General features: G+C 42.3%; 1 protein-coding gene across 2 annotated transcripts in view; it reads right to left on the reverse strand.

Annotated features, from left to right (window-relative positions):
- LOC126457469 (toll-like receptor 4) overlaps positions 1-26,082 on the reverse strand; it is a 122,523-nt gene that overhangs the window by 69,096 nt on the left and 27,345 nt on the right. For both annotated transcript variants that reach the window (XM_050093760.1, XM_050093759.1), the window contains exon 2: positions 4,006-4,337. In XM_050093760.1, the coding sequence (XP_049949717.1) occupies positions 4,006-4,337 (332 nt within the window). The remainder of the gene's footprint in view (positions 1-4,005; positions 4,338-26,082) is intronic.

A 26,082-nucleotide genomic window follows, 5' to 3' on the forward strand; every position in this document is an offset into this window, starting at 1 on the left:
GTTTCGTAAATTCACTTTTCGTGAAGAAGCATATCGACGACTGCAATGTTTGTAGATGCCGTCGAGCATAGACACACAAACATACATAGTCTATAGGATCTGAACTTAAACAGTTAACAGTTTGTAACGGATATATCATTAGCGTTGGGAAGTTTTTCCGTGGGAGTAATATCTAACGTCTGATAGATAGGACGTTGGGAAAAGTCTCTTGTTTCAGGGATTGAAATACATTTTTACACTGGAAGTCAACGAGCAAAGACCATCTTTGTGTATGTCTTTCATTACTTACTGTTATTGTTTGATCCAACTCCTTTTTGAAGGTACAACAATTAACCGAAATACAGAAGTATTAAAAATTTTCGCACCATCTTGAGTAACCGATACGTACGAGGTGCAACTGAGGCGTTCGATTACTAGTTCGATGACGACGGGTGTTAAAATTGCATGATCCTACGTGAAGAAGGAGATACGTGTCACGAAGCAGTACGTATTCTATTTGCAGACTCGTGTCATAATCCAGTGAAAAACGCATAAATTTCGGGTTTCGTTACAGACTGCCAATCGAAAAGGAGGCCATAAAGCTACAGAAACTGAACCATAAATTACATTTAGAACAGTTATTTTTTACACTGATTCAGAGTCGCAATAAATTTTTTGGAAATTCAGAGCAGACTGGACAGTTATTCTGAGGGCTTCCGAGATATGTTCAAGACAATATTAACTGAATAATCGCTATTAAGGGATTAGTTTTAAGAAGCCTTATTTCTACATCTACGTACATACTCCGCAATCCACCATACGGTGCGTGGTGGAGGGTACCTCGTACCACAACTAGCATCTTCTCTCCCTGTTCCACTCCCAAACAGAACGAGGGAAAAATGACTGCCTATATGCCTCTGTACGAGCCCTAATCTCTCTTATCTTATCTTTGTGGTCTTTCCGCGAAATGTAAGTTGGCGGCAGTAAAATTGTACTGCAGTCAGCCTCAAATGCTGGTTCTCTAAATTTCCTCAGTAGCGATTCACGGAAAGAATGCCTCCTTCCCTCTAGAGACTCCCACCCGAGTTCCTGAAGCATTTCCGTAACACTCGCGTGATGATCAAACCTATCAGTAACAAATATAGCAGCCCGCCTCTGAATTGCTTCTATGTCCGCCCTCAATCCGACCTGATAGGGATCCCAAATGCTCGAACAGTACTCAAGAATAGGTCGTATTAGTGTTTTATAAGCGGCCTCCTTTACAGATGAACTACATCTTCCCAAAATTCTATCAATGAACCGAAGACGACTCTCCGCCTTCCCCACAACTGCCATTACATGCTTGTCTCATTTCATATCGCTCTGCAACGTTAGGCCCAAATATTTAATCGACGTGACTGTGTCGAGCGCTATACTACTAATGGAGTATTCAGACATTACTGGATTCTTTTTCCTATTCATCTGGATTAATTTACATTTATCTATATTTAGAGTTAGCTGTCATTCTTTACACCAATCACAAATCCTGTCCAAGTCATCTTGCATCCTCCTACCGTCACTCAACGACGACACCTTCCCGTAAACCACAGCATCATCAGCAAACATCCGCACATTGCTATCCACCCTATCCAAAAGATCATTTATGTAGATAGAAAACAACAGCGGACCTACCACACTTCCCTGGGGCACTCCAGATGATACCCTCACCTCCGATGAACACACACCATCGAGGACAACGTACTGGGTTATTTATTAATTTATTCACTGCTTTATTTCAGTTGGGAAGATTAGGGCCTCCAGGCCTCCTTTACGTCTCCAGACGTCGCTAGTGAGGTATGATATAAATGGTTGGGGCAAGATATGGAAACACCGCGAGAAAAGCGTGCTTGAGCATATATGCAGATGCGAGCTAAGCCTGCAGGATACGCTGTTGTATCTGACCACGAACGGCAACCTTGCAATGCGCTCAATACAGTCAGTCGTGGTCAGAATAGTGTTCTGTGCAGTTGTGAGTGCGTTATGGCGGAACTAAGTGAATTTGAACGGGGGCAGCTCGTTGGCGCTCGCATGGTGGATGCTTCCTTAATCAATGTACCCAAAGCGTTTGGTGTTTCGAGAGGCATCGTATCTAAGATTTATACCGCATACAAGGAAAGCGGAACAATATTATCCGTTAAGTCATAACGCCGACGAATGAGTCTGTCGAGTGATGAACTACGAAGCAATGGAAGAAAGTCATTTGGTCGTATAAATCTTGTTTCACTCTGTTTTCAATTTCTGACCGAGTTTACGTCCCAAGAGTGAAACATGGTGGGGGTTCGGTGATGATTTGGAAAGCAATATCGTGGTATTCCATGCGCCCCATAGTTACTCTGCAAGGTCGTTACTGCCAAGGTTTATGTGAGTATTTTGGTTTACCAGGTCGGTCCCATAGAACAATGTTTGTTCCCCATTAGTGATGAGACGTTCCAAGACGACAGTATCCCCGTTCACACGATCCGCATCGTCCAGGACTAGTTTTGTGAACATGAGGATGCAGTGTCGCATCACCTTTAGTCACTGCTGTCACCAGATCTCAATGTTAGTGATCCTTTGTGGTCTACTCTGGAGAGAAGTGTGCGCATCGCTGTTTACCTCCATCACCGTTACCAAAACTTGCCCCTATTTTGCAGGCAGAATGGTATAAAATCCCTTTGAAAAGCACGCAGGTCCTTTATTTACCCATTCCGAGACGAATGAAAGCTGTTTTGAAAGCCAATAGATTTCTGCAATGTATTAGTCGTGGTAGTGTGTTGCATTTTCGGTTTTCCCATATTTTTGTACACCCCTGTATAATGATAACTGTAATGAATTAATAATGATACAATGAAAATATATATAATAATGCATATATGGATTTTAAGAAATATCTGCGTTATTAACAATCCCTTCCGTTCATGTAGAACGTGGGTAATGACATTTAACAGAAATGCATTGCAGCAGTACAAAAAGAAAAAAAATTGTGGAGAAAAGGTTGACTGTTGAGATGAAGATGGAGAGCAAATATGGTAATTGTAGCAGGTGAGATAGACGAAAGAAAATGAAAATTGATGAGAACGAGAAAAACATGAATACTTTACAGTGTGGCCGAAATCCTGGTTCATTGTCGAACAAAACTGCTGGAATATACCAAGTAGGAGGCTACGCCGGTGGTAACAGATAAAGCTTCAATGTCCTTTTGAATGCAGAGCGCTTTTGGATGAGACGCAGGCTGTTGGGTGGTTTGTTCCAGGGTGCTGTAGCTGAAACTGAGAAAGGAGTGGAAATGATTTAGTGTTGTGCACAGCTACATCCGAGGTAATGTACGTATCCAATGCGATACGAGTTATGGAATCATGAATGGCATATGACACGCGATGAGAGCTACTTAGGACACCAGTGACTAAGAAAGCAATGAAAACACAGAAGCAAGTGAAAATCGCGTCGCCTATCTGATCGCATCCAACTGAGAACAGGAATAACTGACAACCTCACACAACTGAATATTACGCACATCTTCCAGAAGCATTCATAGCAACCTCGTATTGTGTGGGGGTTTAATTATTTGTGCCATGTTGAGATAAATCACAGTAGTAAAGATTTCACAGGACTGAAGACTGGACTAATTTTTGTTTACTTTCAAGTGGAAAATTTTTTCTAAACCTTTGGAATGCATGCAGGCAGAGGAGAGGCATGCACGTGCTGCAACACTTTATTCTTGTCAGTTTAGATGCTCACCCAAGATTATGGCGAGATCTTTCACTGTTTCCTGGTAAGGTAATTGGAAACCATCAAGTTTGACAATCTCGAAAGTCTACTCTTCGCTGCAAGCCTTTCAGTGCTTTGTGGGATTGGGAGGTGTGCATTGACTTGTTGGTATGCGTTGACTTATGAGAATGCACATGTCAATAAGAGGTAGAACAGAAAGACTGAGAGACAGAGAGATATATTAATGTAGAACTTTCAAGGAAAATTATTGTCAAACGTATAGACGGGGTATATACGTACCATCCGGAAAATCCAATAAAGAACAGTGGACAAGACGCAGTATCCTTAGCTTTGGCATTGGTCCAAACGTGAGATTTGTGGGGCTGACCTTGTTGTTATAAAGACTCAGTTCCTCGACACTGGTACCGCCCAAATTGTGGATGTTACCCAGCGATATGAGACAGGGCCGCGGCTTGACCACCTTTTCATTGAAAGTGACTGCGGTCAGGAAGCCACTCTCAGCACTGAACTCTGCGTTTGTGAAATTCCAGAACTTATCGAATGAGCTGTCGTATTCCAGTTGTTTCATGGCCCCAATAATAGACAACAGGTTTACGTCGACCACGAGGTTCCTGCAAAAAGGAAATTGGAAATTAAAATTTTATATCCCAAAATGATTTTCATTAAGTATGGTATGCTTTTGCCGCAAGCGGTTCATAAAAGCAAATGATATTTAAAAATGAGTTATACATAAGGATTTTAGTTTAACATGCATCAGTTTCTTAAAATTTTTGTTTGAAGATATGACATCGATTTTGAATTAAAACAAAATTCGAGCGACTGTTACTGAATTATCTTGTGAAACTTGTGTTGCCTCCTTTTAATGCCCTAAGATTAGCAGGTAAAATCCAACGACGTTATACATGTTCGTATTAAGAATTCTGAGTGACGAAATTAATGTAAACAGCTGAAAGAAGTTTCGCACAACCTGCATATTTTCGAATGTATGCGAACTTAGACTCGAGGTGCGCTGTCCCGACACGCTCCTGATGTCAAATACAGGATTCCTACGACGAATTAATTAATGGATAAGGACATTTTTTCCTTATATAGTCGATGAGACCTTGTGTAGCCACGCCGCAGGTGCGTAACTGTAGTCTGACCAGCAAAAAGGGAACATGCATTAAATCTTCGTGCAATTAATTATCCCCTTATTAAGTCCACTTCTTCAGTGTCAGATCCTGAACGTAGAATGCTGAATTCCATTCGTGTGTAGAAATTTTTCAATACTGTGAAAGAAACTACGTTTCAAAAAATCGATGTTCAAACCGTTCACTAATATCTGGTTGCAGTTTCTTCTTTCATGAATATGTATGACGATAATTAATTCCGATAAGCCTTTCCAGGGTACAGAAGCGTTTAAGTACCTGTCTCCATTTGATATCACTCTCCAAACTTCGTCAATATACGTTAACTATAAATGTTCAGTCCATATACGAAGCACCATCAGAGATGACACGCTCACCAAGAATCTTGAAAACGCGAACTAGAATATCACTGCGATATTCGTTATAGATGGCGTAAAAGATCACAGCAGACATACAAGATTCAGAATTCGATTTTACAATTTCTTTACCAGAGTATAATCGCTGTTAATAAGTTAATTCAGATTATCTGGCCTAAATTCACCTGAACTGAGTTCATAAACTATCGTATTCATTAGTCTCAATTATTCACTAAACAACTTTAGGCCTTACTGATAAGATGATATTTTTTATATTTCAGAGTTTAGTGATAATACCACAAAAAAATGTCTTGTCCTATTCTGCCCTGTTGATGGGGTAGAGCGGGTAATATGCAAGCATTTCTTTCAAAAAATGTAACAAATATATAACACACAGGTTTAAGTGATTTTCAAGTAAGGTATGTTGCGTTATACAACAAGGTGATCTTTAATATCTTTAAGAACTGTTTTCGTGTGATTCTGTGTTTTACGAAAATTATAGCTCTGTGTGCTACAGGAAACATGTGCTAGAGATGACCAGTTGGTGGTTCGACTTGAGAATAGGCAGTACTAGACCAAAGAGAATGAATTGTCAGAGAAAACTGTTCATGTCGAAACAGATTAATAAGCCTGAAATACGCCAAAAAGGAAAAAGGGATGAATAAAATAAAAACTATTCCGTTGCGTTGTGGCAGAGGCTAAAGCAACCAGTTTCGAATTATTTCAGAATATAAACAGTCTTGGTTGCGAAATTATTTGATATCCATGACGCGTTTCACCCTTTCGGGGCATCATCAGACTATATAAAAGTAGCTGGATATGTAACCCCTCTTTGATAAAGCCATATAATGTGGAAAGTTTTGCGTGGCTTTATGACGGGTGGATTACACATCTAGCTACTTTACACAATCTGATAATGCCTCGAAACGGTGAAACGCGTCGTTGATATTAAACAATTCGCAATAAAGATTTTTTTTCTGGGCCAAATAAAATGCACCTTTTTCTGGCCCACAATGATCAAAATGAATGTATATTTAATTGACCCTCGTCTTGTGATGCTCGAGTGAAAAAATACTTTTCATCAATTTCCGAACCCTCCTCATGACACTACAGTGAAGTGTACACTATAAACTGCTACCCACCGTAGCACTACGGGAAGACGGGCAGGCAAGCAAGACTTCTTTAGCCTCTTTGGTTTATGCATAGCTCGGCTTGGATGGGAACACAGCAGCCTACCCGTGCTGCTAATAACGTGCGCCATCTTGTATGCCTGGTTAACAGGCAAGCATGGGCAGGTTAAAAGCGGAATGTGTACACCTCTGATGCAGTGAGGGGCCTCTCTGTATACAATGAAATGTCAATCTGTGTGTGGTATTCTGCAGTTAATCTACTTTGTAATAATCTCCTAAGCAAGGTTAATGAATTATGTATACAAAAAAGAAAAGAAAACTAGAAATGGAGCTACTATAAAGGAACGAAAAGTGATGTCATGGTCACGGGACCAGCTTATAAGTTTTTAATAGGTAATGCGGAAAGTCTGCTTGACACATCGACCTCCTTTTAGATATCTATATCCTTGCCAGCAAGTCAGTGAGGTGTCTAGAAATGTAAGGCTATTCTTTGCATTTCTCTTACTAAATTTTGTCCTTATTCTTAACACTAGCAAACAAAGATAATGGCGGCCACAGTGACCGCAAATAGACATACCTTGGAGTACTGGTCGATAAATGTCGGAATGGTGACCTATTTACTGCATTAAGCGGTACGCGAAAGAAATCCATGCATCTATATGTGGCAAGAATCTTATAGCTGGAAACACAATGGCTCATGTATTTCACGCTGAGCAAAGACCAACAAACAGTATTGACAACTGTAGTCTGTGTGACACTGTGTCGCTTTCATGCAGTATTAATTAACAAATAACTTAAGAACAGCTACTGTGTGGTGTTTGAACAATGTTCTGCAGTTTGTCTACTGAGTTAACAAACCGCTAAAGAAGGTTAATGTGTTATGTATACGAAAAAAGAAAACTGGAAATGGAAGACATCGAAGTCAGGAAACGGGAATAGGAGTATATGGCTTAGACAACTGTCAGAAACAGATAGTATACGAAACACAAATGGGTAAAAGAATAAGCTATTGCAAAATGCACAAACAAGCTTTACATATTGCTTTAAACACAGGGAGGTATTTGCATTTACAGTAAAATAGTAATGGTAGGTAGCGATACATTGGAGTACTGAGAATGCAGCGATCGGGATGCACACACCTCGCTACAAAACGGCCGTGTTTGTTTTTGCAGAGCCTGAAAGGCAAACACACCTAATGTCGGGAACTCAATCACGCCACTGTGTTCGCTTCTGAGTTCTCGCAACATAGGCTGTATCGCGCTTGGAAGCTGCGTCCCGGGAACATGGCCAGTCCAAAATTGCTCTGAGCACTATGGGACTTAACATCTGTGGTCATCAGTCCCCTAGAACTTAGAACTACTTAAACCTAATTAACCTAAGGACATCACACACATCCATGCCCGAGGCAGGATTCGAACATGCGACCGTAGCAGTCGCGCGGTTCCGGACTGAGCGCCTAGAACCGCTAGACCACCGCGGCCGGCATGATAGCCAGTCATCAGATTCTACGCTAAATACGAGGGTTGGAACTTAAATAGTGGCAACTATTTATCCACAGACGATACAAAAGAGTTACATGTTTTTACCTGTTACTGTCGTTCGAAGTAGTCACCAGCGTTATGTAGAAGCACTTGTCAGCGATGTGAAAGGCGTAGTATAACGTTAGCAGAGCCTGTTCTGTTGATGGAGCGGTCTACTGCCTGTCGAATCTCTGAAATAGTTCTGATGCGAATACCACGAAGTGGTTCCTTCATCTTCGGAATCAAATCTAAGTCACAAGGACTTAAGTCCGGGGTGGATGGTGGATGGTATAGCGCACTTCCCAGTCTCATCGACCGAACAGAGCAGCCACAGCTTGCGCTGTGTGCGTCCGCGCATTGTCATGCAAAATGATGGGTGGGTTGCACAGAAAGTGTCGCCGCTTCTTTCGCAAAGCTGGTCTCAGGTGACGCTCCAAAAACGAACAGTAATACTGTGCATTGACGGTCTGCAGTGGAGGAACGCAATGCGTTAGGATAACAGCATCACAGTCGTACACGGGAATCACCATTAACGTTCACCATACTGGGGCTCTGACACACTTTCGACTTTCGCGGCGACCCATAATAACGCCATTCGTTGGATTGGCTTTTCATTTTTGGCTCGTACGATGCGGCTCATGTCTCATCCAATGTTACGATACGGCGTAAGAAAGCCTCTCCCTCGCGCTCATAGCGCTCCTAGTGAGTCTGAGCAGCGTCGTAACGCATCCACTTATGCATTTCCGTCAAGTCATGCGGAACCCATCGTGATGCAATTTTTCGCATGCCCAGGCGTTCCTTCAGGATGCGAAGCATAATCGTATGCGCTCATCCGGTTTCGTGGGCGCGCTCACGAATCGTATGGCGTCGATCACTGTCCACTAACGCGGCAACAGCATGCACTTCTTCTTCAGAGACGAGAGGACGACCTGCCCGATGCATATCTGCCACAGTTTGCCGACCTTCGTTGAAGACTTTTACCCAACATGCCACTGTTCTGTACGGCACTGCCAATTCCCCGCACGCCTCTTGAATACCTTGAAGACACTGTCATGCTGTACGACCTCTGTCACGTTTAATCTTGATCCACCTCCGTTGTTCCTGTTTCGAAAACATAGTAACACCGTTACGTTAGACGCTCGCTCACAAGTGACTGTGTTTCCCTCGATTGTGCGCACGCCGGTGACTTGGGACGGGCGAGTCCATTTTCTCGGAGGTATGGTAGGTATGTCAACAACGTGTGCTGTCTGTCCAGTTGATCACAGATTTTACCTAGCATAATGTTATTTCAAAATTCTTCGGTAATGGGTGTAAGCACATTTAAATTCTTTTTGCCTAAGAAGTGTACCTCTCTGTGTAACTTATGTCGCCAACGTTTGTAACAAGATCGTCCAGGTTCTCCAGTAATGACCACAGACCAAACATTCGTCGGCTGGTCTCGTCTTCCTCTCTAAAACCTGAGGGATATTTAGCACTTTTGAGGAATCCGTATTGACACTGTCCTCTACCACAGAAGACATCGATTGCGGCCGTCATACCTCCTTTTATACTCTAAAGAACTAAGATGGCGGCACTCTGGCGAGTTATGACAGCACAGCAGTTGTTCATACGTTATTCGTTAATTGATACTACGAGGAAGTGACTGGCGCTGAGTACAATGGAACACATTGTTAATACGGTTTATTGGGTTCTAAAACACTTAAACAGTCTTGCACAAGGTTAAAACACGCGATCCATTCTGTTATCAACTACATGGTTCTATTTTAGTGTAAATTGGTAGACATCCATTCGTTTAGTTACATAGGAATCTAGAGAGGAAAGAAAAACTCGCTGTCATGCTCTATGTCCCCATAAGTCGAGTTGTCTTATTAATAGTGTAATGCGATTTGTGAGATTCTATTTATCTGAATTCCAAGTGCTGTGGTTTCCTACATATGAGCTGCATTTGTGACGATAGTTAACTGAGGCTCCGAGCGTGTCTGTACCAGTGGCGTGGGTACCTTCTTCGTGAAATACCACATAGCGATTTGGCAATGCCGCCTCCATTTGCTCAAACAACCTAACAATGAAACTGGATACTATTAAAACTATACTGGGTAAGAATAAAGAAAGAATTGTTTTCTGTACGTAAAAGTATGCGTAGAATGTGACAAAGCTTTTGTACAAGAATATTCGCTTTCCCGTTCGCTATGCTGCCAAAACTCCTACATAAGTCTCCAATTTACAATGATGTACATGTATGGGAAGTGGGTAGGTAGGTGGCCTTGAAAAATTTTCGAAATAAAGCAGCTAAAAGCACAGTAACCCGCATTTAGTACCTGTATGAAAGTACAGTACTTCTCGTTTGGCACCTGTATGATAAATAATTCAGATCATTCGGATATTTTTAGTAGATAGAGGCTACATCATGACATTGCTATCTGCTCTTGCGCGAGTGCTGCTGGGCTAAGACCTTCACTTAACTTTTATGCAGCTAATTACTAATATTGCAAGCATCTTTTTCTGCAAGAATGGGTACATCTACAGAGTAGGCAGATACATATCCACATAATGTATTTAACTTTTTTCTTGCATGTCCTGCAAGTTTTACCAATTTCCCGCTTTTTCCTCGTAATTAAAAAAAAGTGTACAGCTGACAGTTGTAAGACTGCTCCTGTTGCAAGATTGACTGCATGTTGTTACTTATTGCTACGGTAAAAAAGTAAAAATCAATGTATATGGGATATATTTATTTACCTACATGTATATATTGTAAACTGCCTGTAGCTATTACTTCTTTCCTCCTCTTCGAAGAGCCAACCACGTGCATTTGTGGCAATCGCTCGTCATATGGCCTTGCTTCTTACATACTGTGCAAACCACCCCTGGTATATACTGATGGCAGTACAGTTCACGGAGGCCACTTAGATTATAAAGTGTGCATCTTATGAGTTACAGCCCACTGTGCACCCGTCTCGTATTATCACTAAATTCAGCACTGGATCAGGGTGTGTAAGAGTGATGACAAAACCTAAGCATGGACAGAGAATGTCATGATGTTTTTAGTTTATCCGTAAAAAAATACACTTGTAGTCGTGCAGGGAAACAGAATAACGTTAGCTGCTGCCCTCACCCAAATTGATGTGTCTACTAGCGTGCTATGGACCATGTTTTCTTTTATCAGGCATTTAGAGTCTACGAATCCACAGAGAAACAAAAAAATTAATAACCGTATTGTTACTGCAAAATCAGTTACAAAACAATAGTCTTTTTCTTCCCAGCTGATCGCTAACGAAGCTGTTGGCGGCGCTTCACACTAGAGAATATGCAGATGGCAAATGATAACGGACACTGAAACACGTTATAAAGATTGCTCAGCTGAGCTTGCTCGCCGTTAGTGATAACATCAACAAGTGTGGGTGCTGGGAGCTTGTGGTCAGGGGGCGGGAGGGCTCTGGGAGAGGGGGAGTGGCCTTCACAGGGAAATGCCACAATGATATCAGATTTTTGGGAGCTATGATGTCATGGCCTTGATGCATCAGATGTGTTTATGTCAGAATTCCATGAATGCTGATGGAAAAAAAGAGTTCTGATGTCAGTATTTTTGCTTAGAATGCTCATTGACTCTCTACTTATACCTGTATTATTTACATTTTCACACAATAATATTCATACCTACACTAAAGTCACAGTTAACTTGTCAGCACAAATTTTCAATTGTTTTGCAGATAAATTTTATTATTTTCATAAGCAAACACTCTGTTTCTTCCATTCTTCAAGAAGAAGGTCCACTCTGCCCATTGGTGCCACAAAGGAAATTTTGCAGGTGGCAATCAAGCCACCACAGTCCCAACAACATCACATTTAACCAGTCTCAGTTTTGTGTTCGGCCACATGTATTTTCGATCAGAGTGGAGAAAGTGAGGGACAACCTTTGTCAGCAATATTATGCACGTCATATTCTGGCAATAGGCCTCATTCATTTCACTTTCTCCTACCTCTTGACATAGGCATGTGATTCAGACAGAATAACTACACACATATACCAATCAGTGCCACCTCCAGTAGTACACCAGCTTTGTCCATAATGTGATGGTGGTGATTTTCCATTCACCATTTTGCAGACGTTGTGTGCCTCATAACATGGCGTTGCCCACTGTAGAATGAGAGCATCAGGAGCGACCGCACTACTTTGAGCACCACCCAAAATGCGAAATGCAAGTTCCTTTAGAAGAAATCGATAGTCTGTGGTGCAGAATTCTTGACAATCAAAGAATACGGTACAGGAAAAATGAAAATATAACAAAAAGCATCCCAACCCGTATTATAACAAACAAAACATATAGACTCAATTAGTAATATGAGGTGCCTCTTGTACTTACACTTTGCAATGACATTGACTACAGAGATGATTGTAATGATACTTTTGATGTTCCTGATGATGCAGCAAGAATGACTAAGCTACTGCTGTGAGTCTTCCAGCTTTTTTAGCACACCACCAATGTTGAATCATCGGGCAAAAATGACGTTAATAACAAAAAATGTGATTACCAAGCATTGTCAACCAGTTTTCTGTATTGTTCATCTACATCTACATCTACATTTATACTCCGCAAGCCACCCAACGGTGTGTGGCGGAGGGCACTTTACGTGCCACTGTCATTACCTCCCTTTCCTGTTCCAGTCGCGTATGGTTCGCGGGAAGAACGACTGTCTGAAAGCCTCCGTTCGCGCTCTAATCTCTCTAATTTTACATTCGTGATCTCCTCGGGAGGTATAAGTAGGGTAAGCAATATATTCGATACCTCATCCAGAAACGCACCCTCTCGAAACCTGGCGAGCAAGCTACACCGCGATGCAGAGCGCCTCTCTTGCAGAGTCTGCCACTTGAGTTTATTAAACATCTCCGTAACGCTATCACGGTTACCAAATAACCCTGTGACGAAACGCGCCGCTCTTCTTTGGATCTTCTCTATCTCCTCCGTCAGACCGATCTGGTACGGATCCCACACTGATGAGCAATACTCAAGTATAGGTCGAACGAGTGTTTTGTAAGCCACCTCCTTTGTTGATGGACTACATTTTCTAAGCACTCTCCCAATGAATCTCAACCTGGTACCCGCCTTACCAACAATTAATTTTATATGATCATTCCACTTCAAATTACCATTGTTGTTGACAGAAGTTTCATATTTCCGTGTCCACATATCCGAGGAACATGATTCAAGGTCCGATATATCCCAGAACCTCAGTCTTCAATGCAGACATTGAATCTCTACAATAGGGAATAAATAATCGGACCTCGCATCTCTGTGGCACAGTTTTCATAATATTTTTTTCTGATTTTTCAGGTGTGTGCATAATAATTCAACACGCTGTGCATCTACAAGCTTCAACACTCCTACCAGGAGTTGCTCACAGCCTCTAGTGATAATGTAACTGGGCCACTTGATTGTATGCGCCAATCTACAGCCGTAACACAGACTGTCTGATTTGTGACATATTTTCAGTTCTTCTGTGGAATCAAATATGGTCTCTCACCGAACCAAAGATCCAGTGCTTTCTGCAAAATCTTTTGCAATAATTACATGAACTGCTTGTGAATCTGCAAAATGCATTGTTTGCGCATATTTCTCAATCAGTTGAATGTCCTCAGACGCCAGTTTGGAGGATTTTGCTTTATTTTCGAGAACCGTCGTAAAGAGGCTTTGCGAAGTTCCTTTTCAGTAGACATTGTTCCATTACCATGTGTATCGTTACCTACCACATTCAAAGCTAGCAAGAATACTAATAACATTACCAATTTATTCTGGTTGACATTTGCTAACGATTTGTTGGAGACCGTCTTCCTCTTGAAGAAAATGATGATGATTATTGCGAAGTTCTCATCTTCTTCTTCTTTTTCTTTTTCTCCCATATCGTAATTATCATTATCTTCCTCATCGTAATCATTTTCTTCTTTTTTTTTCTCCACCCGCTGTTTACGTAAATATATTGTTTTCCATGTCTTCGTTTAGCTCTGTCTGCTTTCAGTATGGCTGCCTTCTTGAATCAGTCTCTGAGAACCGGGAATGATGGGCAGCTGAAGTGCGTGATTCCTGAGTCGCATTGTTTCCTTTGACAAAACATGGCGAGATTTTCAGTATCCAAGATTAGGCACAGCTGGATTAGGATCGGAAATGTCCTTCTCCCATATAGACATGTATGTCATCAACTCTCAACAATGATCCACCAATTTCGTCTAATGCAGTCTTAAAAATGTGCCTATATTTATCATCTGTGTTGGAAGTTATTGTCTGTAGGCGAGATATCTTTGCTTTTGAGCACTGCTAGCCAAGGTAATTTTACCATGATATTGAAGACATCGTGTTTCGTAGCTGTTTTCAGGAGGTTTAATTCTAAACAATATATCGTATAATACTATTGTTTACGTGTTTCTTATATTGTGAATTATTAAATCATCTCCATTGTCATCTACTGGTGAAGTAACAACCCTCTTACGTTGTGAATTGTGAAATCATTTCCATTGAATTCCACATTGAATTACTAACCATCACTACTTTTGCTAATGGATCAAGCTAATTTCGTACACAGTATCGCCAGTTTTGTATATTAGGTCAACAAAAATGATCCTACCAGTTCCCCTGTGTCTATTCCATAATTTTGTTTCGTGACTGTTCTTCAATACCATCATCATCATCCCCAGCCACTATTTTCCACATATTCATCGTCATTATCATCATCATATTCTTCTTCTTCTGGTTTCATAAATACATTGTTTTATTTGACTTCATCTTGTTTGCGTTGGTCTATCTTCTTTCAGAAAAGCTGTCCTAATTTCTGTAGCGGTAGAGAAATGTGCTTAAATACATTTTCCAGTACAGAGGCAGCTTCAGCTTGCCCTTTTTGCGACAATGCCAGTTTACTGCAGATATTTTGGTCAAAATTTCAATACTTGAATACTCTCCCATCCAGTGGCAAAGTAGGCATGTTGGCAAATGCAGTGCTCATTCAACTGACTGTATCCAAATATCTCAGTTTATACCACTGCTCACATGGGTTAACGGTAAATGGTAACTAAGTAAACAGGTAATATGGGTAAATGGCAAATTGTAATCAGGTAATATAGGTGAAATGTAAATGGTAACAGTAAACAGTGAACAGGTGTTGATAAACAGTAAATGGTTAAACAGTACATGGTGGTTGTTTACCATCTAGTGAAGTCGTCAGAAGACCAAATCGAATTAGAAACTGCACTCCCAATTTCTTCTTATCACTGACATTATAAAATTATAATATCAGGCATACTATTGTCCTCTCCCACTTTTTGCATCATCTTGTAGACGACCATAGTCTCATAAATCTTTAAATGAATTAGTAAGAGTTTCGGAAATCTACGAGTACAGAATTACCTATTTCCCTGCATCTACTATTTGCAAGACATCACACCTGAAAAACACAATCCGTTGTGTTTCCTCCACAATTTTGGAACTTCAGTGCGCCACAGGATCCTGTACCAGATGCACACCACTATTATTGGAGAGCATATGTGCTTTAACGCCAGGAATGGTGTGCGGTGTAATCCAGGATTATTCAATACATGTTAGATTCTCAAGCTAGGAATTGAGGCCAAACCTCCCAAGAAATCCAAAATCGTCTGATGCTTTGTGTGATCTTTGGGTGTTGTGAAGGCATTGCTAACTACGCATATAAAATTTTTTTTCGTGATTTTCTTTAGATTTCTATTCTATTTGTTTTGTTCATATGGGCATTTCTAATTGTGATTACGTAACATTCTACTGTGGTTTTTAAATGTAAAGATGTAATTGTGATTATTACGTTTGCCAATGGATAAATATGTTTCTTGTTTTGTACCTGTGGTAAAGTTTGTCAAGTTCTCTTTTGGAATATTATTAATTGTGAAAAATGCAGTCAATAACGTTTATAAAGGTTTATGTAATTTACGATAACGATATAACATCTATAGACAGGGGACAGCGATAGTGATATCCAGAGTCGAAAGGTGGTTGCGTAGTAGAGGGGATGGTGGATGGCGAGTCTGTGAAGCGTGCGCGGTAAAAATAGTACTGTGTTTCATGAAAAGCATACGTAATTGTATGGACAGTGATACCGAACTATCACATTGTTAATTCTCTTTACCACTGCGGTATGTAATGCCATCGCCAGCGAACTTTAAGAGCAAATAAACCGGACTGTGAAAGTGCCGCTAACATTACTTTGTTGTGGCCGACACGAACTGTGCTTTTATGCGAATGAACTTTGCTGGTATTGGTTTTGGGTGGTGGAACTGTTGTATATCACATTCTATCAAGCCGTGAAAGTGAAGACTAATTAACTGTGCAATATAAATGGCTTTCAGTGACGTTGTCGAAGTTTGAAATGCGAGAACAGAGTGGACATTGTTTACGGTGTGCTTTACACACAAGAACAATTCTATGAACTGTGTATTTGTGGCTAAGACTATATGAATGTGACGAACCGTGTAATTATGGACGATAGCGTCACGGACAGTGCATAAAGTGTAAAAACGAGCGATGTCTACGTCATGTACTTTGAAAGGGAGGACATGTCAACAACGTTCGTATACTGGCGTCTTGTGGTTTGTTAATCACCACGGGGTTAATGACACAGCTGTGTCGGAACTTTATTTGCGTTTCGCCGGAGAAGATTAACCAGCGGAACTGTCTGTAGCCTGCTCTCATCATCGTAACCGGCCGACATCGTGCCGCCTAACGCAACGCTTCGTATGCAACAAAAAGTTAAGAGATTTCGCCATACGCTATCCCCTGACCTTGAAACTTTCTTTCTCTATTAAAAGTATAAGAATTACAGACTCTATTTAATTAAATTCTTTGTTTAGTTTGTTTGCTTTCTGCTAACGAAAATAAAATTACAATCAGTGAATTAAAAGTTGCCTGGTAGTAATTGTTGAAACACCAGTAAATAAGAACTTCTTCCTCTCATTAGGACTAATTCTCCTTGCATGTCAAAATTATTGTAGTTATTTTACGTAGTTCTATGTATTGTTATGAGACTAGATATATGACAGTGACTAATAAGAGTATTTTGTCGCGAAATATGGCTTCGCGCGAAAATTACTGCGAACGCTATTATTGCTTGCGTTCTGACCAATAACGTAAAAGCTGCTATTTCCGTATTGGTGCTTTTCCTGACGTGAGCGGGAATTATAAATGTCAGCTGTCAAATCACGTAGTGACTGTATACCCAGTAATAAAAGTTTTTGATATTGTATTGCTACGAGTCGTAGTATTAAGAGACACTGGTTATACTCAAAAGTGGGTAGATGTATGGTGAGACCCCCCCGTGTTCATGCGATTGTTAACAGTATTGTGTGTGATTCACGAAATTTTGTCACTTTTTCTAATTCCTTTAAGATATTGTCTTAGATGGCTTTGAAGTTTCAGAGAATATATACACAATTTTGTTAGTTCAAGTTAATTTCAGAGCAGTTTCTCGTGAATATTAGAGTTTTCAGTTCATAAACAAAGTGGGATCGTGACCAATTGAGAAGTATAACAAAGAGTGTAGTTTTCCAACTAGAATTTTGGATGACTTCACAGTTGAGATTTTGATAATTATTTTTCCTGTGGGTTGAGGTCACCACAGTGTTTTAATAAAGTGAAAATGTTATGTTGACTCCCACCTGTTTATAGTTTGGCAAGGGAACCAGTTGATAAAGTAGCAGTCATGAAAGATCGCGAGTGTTTGGGGATGGAGGAATGCAACAAGAAGTGTGGGCCGCAGAAGCCAACTGAGGGCTGTGACAGTGACCCAGCCACAAGGCCTGTGTCTGATATGACACTCTTATCAGAGCTTACCAGAGATGCTTATGACAATGTGTTGTCTTACACTGCCAGCCATAGTTTATTCCGCTACAAAATTATATTACTGGCAGCCAATGTAACTATGAAGTGAGGAAGCATTGCGTGTTTCCTGTTGCTTTAAGGCGGAAGCCAAATATGAGGTGAAAAGGTTATACATTCCTTGAAATGTGGAAAATGAAATATGAAGCATGTGTCAATAGCAAGATGAAAAACTTGCTGCCCAATGCTTAGTAATCATATTTATGCTCAGTAATCACATGTTTTCCTGTTGAATCAGCATTGATGGCGTGTTATCAACAGTAGCTTATTTGTTGCTGCTGCACCATCAGAGACACCGTCATCATAATGATAATTGTAGTTACCCTTATTGCACTACTTCTTATATATATATATATATATATATATATATATATATATATATATATATATATATAATGTTGCAATAAAAGAACACAGGGATCGCATGTTATGGAAAGCGAATAATCTGGTTAAGGGTGGAAGAGGAGTATGCACTGTGAGATTGTCAGCACTGGAGAAGGGGCGCCACGTTCTGATACTGAGCTCATAACTCATCAACACTAAATCTAGAGTGGCGAAAGACTGCAAGATATATCTACCGCCAAGATTATTGACCATTAGTCCTGCTGAACTCGACTTTCTTAATAGTGGTAGAATGTGCATGATATATCATGAAAGAGTGAATAATACGGACACAGTCGATTTCGAAAAATTAATTCATAACTTTTTGTGTGTACTGTGTATATAAAAACTGTTTCCTTTCACATATTATCACTGTGTGAAACAATAAAACATATTGGAAGGAAAATCAGCATTGACCGTATTTTGTTGTTTTATTGTCTGCAAAATCGATTTTCGGTCACTTAGTGACCATCCTCAGTGCTGTAATATACAATTAAAATTGGTAGGCACTGGTATTAAGCTATAACCACAAGCTATGTGATCGCTCTAAGCTTGTGGTTATAGCTTGATACCAGTGCCTACCAATTTTAATTGTATATTACAGCACTGAGGATGGTCACCAAGTGACCGAAAATCGATTTTGCTGACAATAAAACAACAGAATACGGCCAGTGCTGATTTTCCTTCCAATTATATCCAATATTTGGTCGTGGTGCACACAACACGCCATGGAGTCGCCAATCAATAAAACATATTGTATTAGATCTCTAAAAGAAGATTGTCATGCCTCCTCGTTTAATTTGCAGTGGCCTATATTTCTCATCTATGAAGTCATTGATAATCTAAATGTTCTTTCAGAAGTGAATGCTTAAGAAGGAGTGCTTTACACATTCTGAACACTTTCTTGTTTTTGAAGTTTACCTTAGGCATGGAAGTATTTATTTCAGTGAATAGTTTCTGTACCATGAAAGAAAATGGCTGATTTGGCTGTTAAGCTCTGTGGCCGTGAATTGTATTATTTTAATTAATACAGAGATCAGCCACATTCTTATGTATTTTAATTTGCACCAGGATGCTGAAATGTTTTAAATATTAACTCAATTTCTAACAACACACTGCCTGCAAAGGAAGATATTCTAGACTGTGTTGAAGATGAAGTAGAATGTGCACTAAATTCACATGTTTCCACTGTGTGTGATAGCATAACATATCAAAGTCAACTGTTACAATTTTTTCTAATAAAATTTATGCCTATAACATTTTTCTCCTTTCATTCCCTCTGTAATACACTCCTGGAAATGGAAAAAAGAACACATTGACACCGGTGTGTCAGACCCACCATACTTGCTCCGGACACTGCGAGAGGGCTGTACAAGCAATGATCACACGCACGGCACAGCGGACACACCAGGAACCGCGGTGTTGGCCGTCGAATGGCGCTAGCTGCGCAGCATTTGTGCACCGCCGCCGTCAGTGTCAGCCAGTTTGCCGTGGCATACGGAGCTCCATCGCAGTCTTTAACACTGGTAGCATGCCGCGACAGCGTGGATGTGAACCGTATGTGCAGTTGACGGACTTTGAGCGAGGGTGTATAGTGGGCATGCGGGAGGCCGGGTGGACGTACCGCCGAATTGCTCAACACGTGGGGCGTGAGGTCTCCACAGTACATCGGTGGAAGGTGCACGTGCCCGTCGACCTGGGACCGGACCGCAGCGACGCACGGATGCACGCCAAGACCGTAGGATCCTACGCAGTGCCGTAGGGGACCGCACCGCCACTTCCCAGCAAATTAGGGACACTGTTGCTCCTGGGGTATCGGCGAGGACCATTCGCAACCGTCTCCATGAAGCTGGGCTACGGTCCCGCACACCGTTAGGCCGTCTTCCGCTCACGCCCCAACATCGTGCAGCCCGCCTCCAGTGGTGTCGCGACAGGCGTGAATGGAGGGACGAATGGAGACGTGTCGTCTTCAGCGATGAGAGTCGCTTCTGCCTTGGTGCCAATGATGGTCGTATGCGTGTTTGGCGCCGTGCAGGTGAGCGCCACAATCAGGACTGCATACGACCGAGGCACACAGGGCCAACACCCGGCATCATGGTGTGGGGAGCGATCTCCTACACTGGCCGTACACCACTGGTGATCGTCGAGGAGACACTGAATAGTGCACGATACATCCAAACCGTCATCGAACCCATCGTTCTACCATTCCTAGACCGGCAAGGGAACTTGCTGTTCCAACAGGACAATGCACGTCCGCATGTATCCCGTGCCACCCAACGTGCTCTAGAAGGTGTAAGTCAACTACTCTGGCCAGCAAGATCTCCGGATCTGTCCCCCATTGAGCATGTTTGGGACTGGATGAAGCGTCGTCTCACGCGGTCTGCACGTCCAGCACGAACGCTGGTCCAACTGAGGCGCCAGGTGGAAATGGCATGGCAAGCCATTCCACAGGACTACATCCAGCATCTCTACGATCGTCTCCATGGGAGAATAGCAGCCTGCATTGCTGCAAAAGGTGGATATACACTCTACTAGTGCCGACATTGTGCATGCTCTGTTGCCTGTGTCTATGTGCCTGTGGTTCTGTCAGTGTGATCATGTGATGTATCTGACCCCAGGAATGTATCAATAAAGATTCCTCTTCCTGGGACAATGAATTCACGGTGTTCTTATTTCAATTTCCAGGAGTGTATATTGTCATGAGGTGACAGGTGTGAGAACGTTTTGTGCACAAACACCCCTATATTGAATGAAATGAGGCTGAAGTGAAAAGAGAGAGGAAAATGTTTTATTAGATGAAATTTAAATGTTGGGCCAATACAGAGGGTAGTTTGATACAATATTGCTCGGCAGTTTGTTATATCTTTGGGTCAATATGTTTAAGTTTTGAGGCAATATGGTACAGTTTTGAGGTAAGTTGTTGCAGTTTTTGGTCAAGCTCCCCAATTTTGAGACCACTTTGTTGCAGTTTTGAGGTCAACAACTGTTCAACCTTTTGTCATATATCATTTACTATTTGCCATTTAGCATTTGTCATTTTCTGCAAGATAGGGGATGGGGAGGGGAGGGCCAGGCCAGAGGAGAGCTTTTCAAGTGGTAGATAAAAGGGGGCATCACTGCTGCTATCTCGGATTTGAAGTAAGTAACTTGAATCATGTGATGTAGACAGATTTAAAGTTTTCAAAAATGGCTCAAACGGCTCTGAGCATTATGGGACGGACTTAACTTCTGATGTCATTAGTCCCCTATAACTTAGAACTACTTAAACCTAACTAACCTAAGGACATCACACACATCCATGCCCTAGGCAGGTTTCGAACCTGCGACCGTAGCAGTCACGCGGTTCCAGACTGAAGCGCCTAGAACCGCACGGCCACACCGACCGGCTTAAAGTTTTCGACATGCAAACAAAGTGCACCAGAATAGGCATATATAACTCCTGATAACTAATGAAAATAAACCATCGTATTGATGCTTCTTCCACATGCTTTTCCCTACAGTAGGTGTAATATATACAGGGTTATTACAAATGATTGAAGCGATTTCACAGCTCTACAATAACTTTATTATTTGAGATATTTTCACAATGCTTTGCACACACATACAAAAACTCAAAAAGTTTTTTAGTCATTCACAGATGTTCGATATGTGCCCCTTTAGTGATTCGGCAGACATCAAGCCGATAATCAAGTTCCTCCCACACTCGGCGCACCATGTCCCCATCAATGAGTTCGAAAGCATCGTTCATGCGAGCTCGCAGTTCTGGCACGTTTCTTGGTAGAGGAGGTTTAAACACTGAATCTTTCACATACCCCCACAGAAAGAAATCGCATGGGGTTAAGTCGGGAGAGCGTGGAGGCCATGACATGAATTGCTGATCATGATCTCCACCACGACCGATCCATCAGTTTTCCAATCTCCTGTTTAAGAAATGCCGTACATCATGATGGAAGTGCGGTGGAGCACCATCCTGTTGAAAGATGAAGTCGGCGCTGTTGGTCTCCAGTTGTGGCATGAGCCAATTTTCTAGCATGTCCAGATACACGTGTCCTGTAACGTTTTTTTCGCAGAAGAAAAAGGGGCCGTAAACTTTAAACCGTGAGATTGCACAAAACACGTTAACTTTTGGTGAATTGCGAATTTGCTGCACGAATGCGTGAGGATTCTCTACCTCCCAGATTCGCACATTGTGTCTGTTCACTTCACCATTAAGAAAAAATGTTGCTTCATCACTGAAAACAAGTTTCGCACTGAACGCATCCTCTTGCATGAGCTGTTGCAACCGCGCCGAAAATTCAAAGCGTTTGACGTTGTCATCGGGTGTCAGGGCTTGTAGCAATTGTAAACGGTAAGGCTTCTGCTTTAGCCTTTTCCGTAAGATTTTCCAAACCGTCGGCTGTGGTACGTTTAGCTCCCTGCTTGCTTTATTCGTCGACTTCCGCGGGCTACGCGTGAAACTTGCCCGCACGCATTCAACCGTTTCTTCGCTCACTGCAGGCCTACCCGTTGATTTCCTCTTACAGAGGCATCCAGAAGCTTTAAACTGCGCATACCATCGCCGAATGGAGTTAGCAGTTGGTGGATCTTTGTTGAACTTCGTCCTGAAGTGTCATTGCACTGTTATGACTGACTGATGTGAGTGCATTCCAAGCACGACATACGCTTTCTCGGCTCCTGTCGCCATTTTGTCTCACTGCACTCTCGAGCGCTCTGGCGGCAGAAACCTGAAGTGCGGCTTCAGCCGAACAAAACTTTATGAGTTTTTCTACGTATCTGTAGTGTGTCGTGACCATATGTCAATGAATGGAGCTACAGTGAATTTATGAAATCGCTTCAATCATTTGTAATAGCCCTGTAATATCAACAAGACTTTTATTCTGCTTCTGCATTATTGCAAACGAGTGTTACTGATGGACATTCAAAAATCCTTTTTTTTTTTTCAACTGAATGCAAATACTCTTTAGTTTTGCCTGAAACTGAAAGAAAACCGATATTTTCTTAATGTCCTAAATCTATTAGAAATTACAAATATAGTTATAACAAAATGAGTTTTTCAAAAATTCCAGTATTTCTTCTTACTTTGCAGAAACTGAATTTTACTAGATCTTTTGCCCATCAATCTACACTCCTGGAAATGGAAAAAAGAACACATTGACACCGGTGTGTCAGACCCACCATACTTGCTCTGGACACTGCGAGAGGGCTGTACAAGCAATGATCACACGCACGGCACAGCGGACACACCAGGAACCGCGGTGTTGGCCGTCGAATGGCGCTAGCTGCGCGGCATTTGTGCACCGCCGCCGTCAGTGTCAGCCAGTTTGCCGTGGCATACGGAGCTCCATCGCAGTCTTTAACACTGGTAGCATGCCGCGACAGCGTGGACGTGAACCGTATGTGCAGTTGACGGACTTTGAGCGAGGGCGTATAGTGGGCATGCGGGAGGCCGGGTGGACGTACCGCCGAATTGCTCAACACGTGGGGCGTGAGGTCTCCACAGTACATCGATGTTGTCGCCAGTGATCGGTGGAAGGTGCACGTGCCCGTCGACCTGGGACCGGACCGCAGCGACGCACGGATGCACGCCAAGACCGTAGGATCCTACGCAGTGCCGTAGGGGACCGCACCGCCACTTCCCAGCAAATTAGGGACACTGTTGCTCCTGGGGTATCGGCGAGGACCATTCGCAACCGTCTCCATGAAGCTGGGCTACGGTCCCGCACACCGTTAGGCCGTCTTCCGCTCACGCCCCAACATCGTGCAGCCCGCCTCCAGTGGTGTCGCGACAGGCGTGAATGGAGGGACGAATGGAGACGTGTCGTCTTCAGCGATGAGAGTCGCTTCTGCCTTGGTGCCAATGATGGTCGTATGCGTGTTTGGCGCCGTGCAGGTGAGCGCCACAATCAGGACTGCATACGACCGAGGCACACAGGGCCAACACCCGGCATCATGGTGTGGGGAGCGATCTCCTACACTGGCCGTACACCACTGGTGATCGTCGAGGGGACACTGAATAGTGCACGATACATCCAAACCGTCATCGAACCCATCGTTCTACCATTCCTAGACCGGCAAGGGAACTTGCTGTTCCAACAGGACAATGCACGTCCGCATGTATCCCGTGCCACCCAACGTGCTCTAGAAGGTGTAAGTCAACTACCCTGGCCAGCAAGATCTCCGGATCTGTCCCCCATTGAGCATGTTTGGGACTGGATGAAGCGTCGTCTCACGCGGTCTGCACGTCCAGCACGAACGCTGGTCCAACTGAGGCGCCAGGTGGAAATGGCATGGCAAGCCATTCCACAGGACTACATCCAGCATCTCTACGATCGTCTCCATGGGAGAATAGCAGCCTGCATTGCTGCGAAAGGTGGATATACACTCTACTAGTGCCGACATTGTGCATGCTCTGTTGCCTGTGTCTATGTGCCTGTGGTTCTGTCAGTGTGATCATGTGATGTATCTGAACCCAGGAATGTATCAATAAAGATTCCTCTTCCTGGTACAATGAATTCACGGTGTGCTTATTTCAATTTCCAGGAGTGTATATTGTCATGAGGTGACAGGTGTGAGAACGTTTTGTGCACAAACACCCCTATATTGAATGAAATGAGGCTGAAGTGAAAAGAGAGAGGAAAATGTTTTATTAGATGAAATTTAAATGTTGGGCCAATACAGAGGGTAGTTTGATACAATATTGCTCGGCAGTTTGTTATATCTTTGGGTCAATATGTTTAAGTTTTGAGGCAATATGGTACAGTTTTGAGGTAAGTTGTTGCAGTTTTTGGTCAAGCTCCCCAATTTTGAGACCACTTTGTTGCAGTTTTGAGGTCAACAACTGTTCAACCTTTTGTCATATATCATTTACTATTTGCCATTTAGCATTTGTCATTTTCTGCAAGATAGGGGATGGGGAGGGGAGGGCCAGGCCAGAAGAGAGCTTTTCAAGTGGTAGATAAAAGGGGGCATCACTGCTGCTATCTCGGATTTGAAGTAAGTAACTTGAATCATGTGATGTAGACAGATTTAAAGTTTTCAAAAATGGCTCAAATGGCTCTGAGCATTATGGGACGGACTTAACTTCTGATGTCATTAGTCCCCTATAACTTAGAACTACTTAAACCTAACTAACCTAAGGACATCACACACATCCATGCCCTAGGCAGGTTTCGAACCTGCGACCGTAGCGGTCACGCGGTTCCAGACTGAAGCGCCTAGAACCGCACGGCCACACCGACCGGCTTAAAGTTTTCGACATGCAAACAAAGTGCACCAGAATAGGCATATATAACTCCTGATAACTAATGAAAATAAACCATCGTATTGATGCTTCTTCCACGTGCTTTTCCCTACAGTAGGTGTAATATATACAGGGTTATTACAAATGATTGAAGCGATTTCACAGCTCTACAATAACTTTATTATTTGAGATATTTTCACAATGCTTTGCACACACATACAAAAACTCAAAAAGTTTTTTTAGTCATTCACAGATGTTCGATATGTGCCCCTTTAGTGATTCAGCAGACATCAAGCCGATAATCAAGTTCCTCCCACACTCGGCGCACCATGTCCCCATCAATGAGTTCGAAAGCATCGTTCATGCGAGCTCGCAGTTCTGGCACGTTTCTTGGTAGAGGAGGTTTAAACACTGAATCTTTCACATACCCCCACAGAAAGAAATCGCATGGGGTTAAGTCGGGAGAGTGTGGAGGCCATGACATGAATTGCTGATCATGATCTCCACCACGATCGATCCATCAGTTTTCCAATCTCCTGTTTAAGAAATGCCGTACATCATGATGGAAGTGCGGTGGAGCACCATCCTGTTGAAAGATGAAGTCGGCGCTGTTGGTCTCCAGTTGTGGCATGAGCCAATTTTCTAGCATGTCCAGATACACGTGTCCTGTAACGTTTTTTTCGCAGAAGAAAAAGGGGCCGTAAACTTTAAACCGTGA

The sequence above is a fragment of the Schistocerca serialis genome, chromosome 2 (genome assembly GCF_023864345.2).
Source record: "Schistocerca serialis cubense isolate TAMUIC-IGC-003099 chromosome 2, iqSchSeri2.2, whole genome shotgun sequence".
Lineage (NCBI taxonomy): Eukaryota > Metazoa > Arthropoda > Insecta > Orthoptera > Acrididae > Schistocerca > Schistocerca serialis.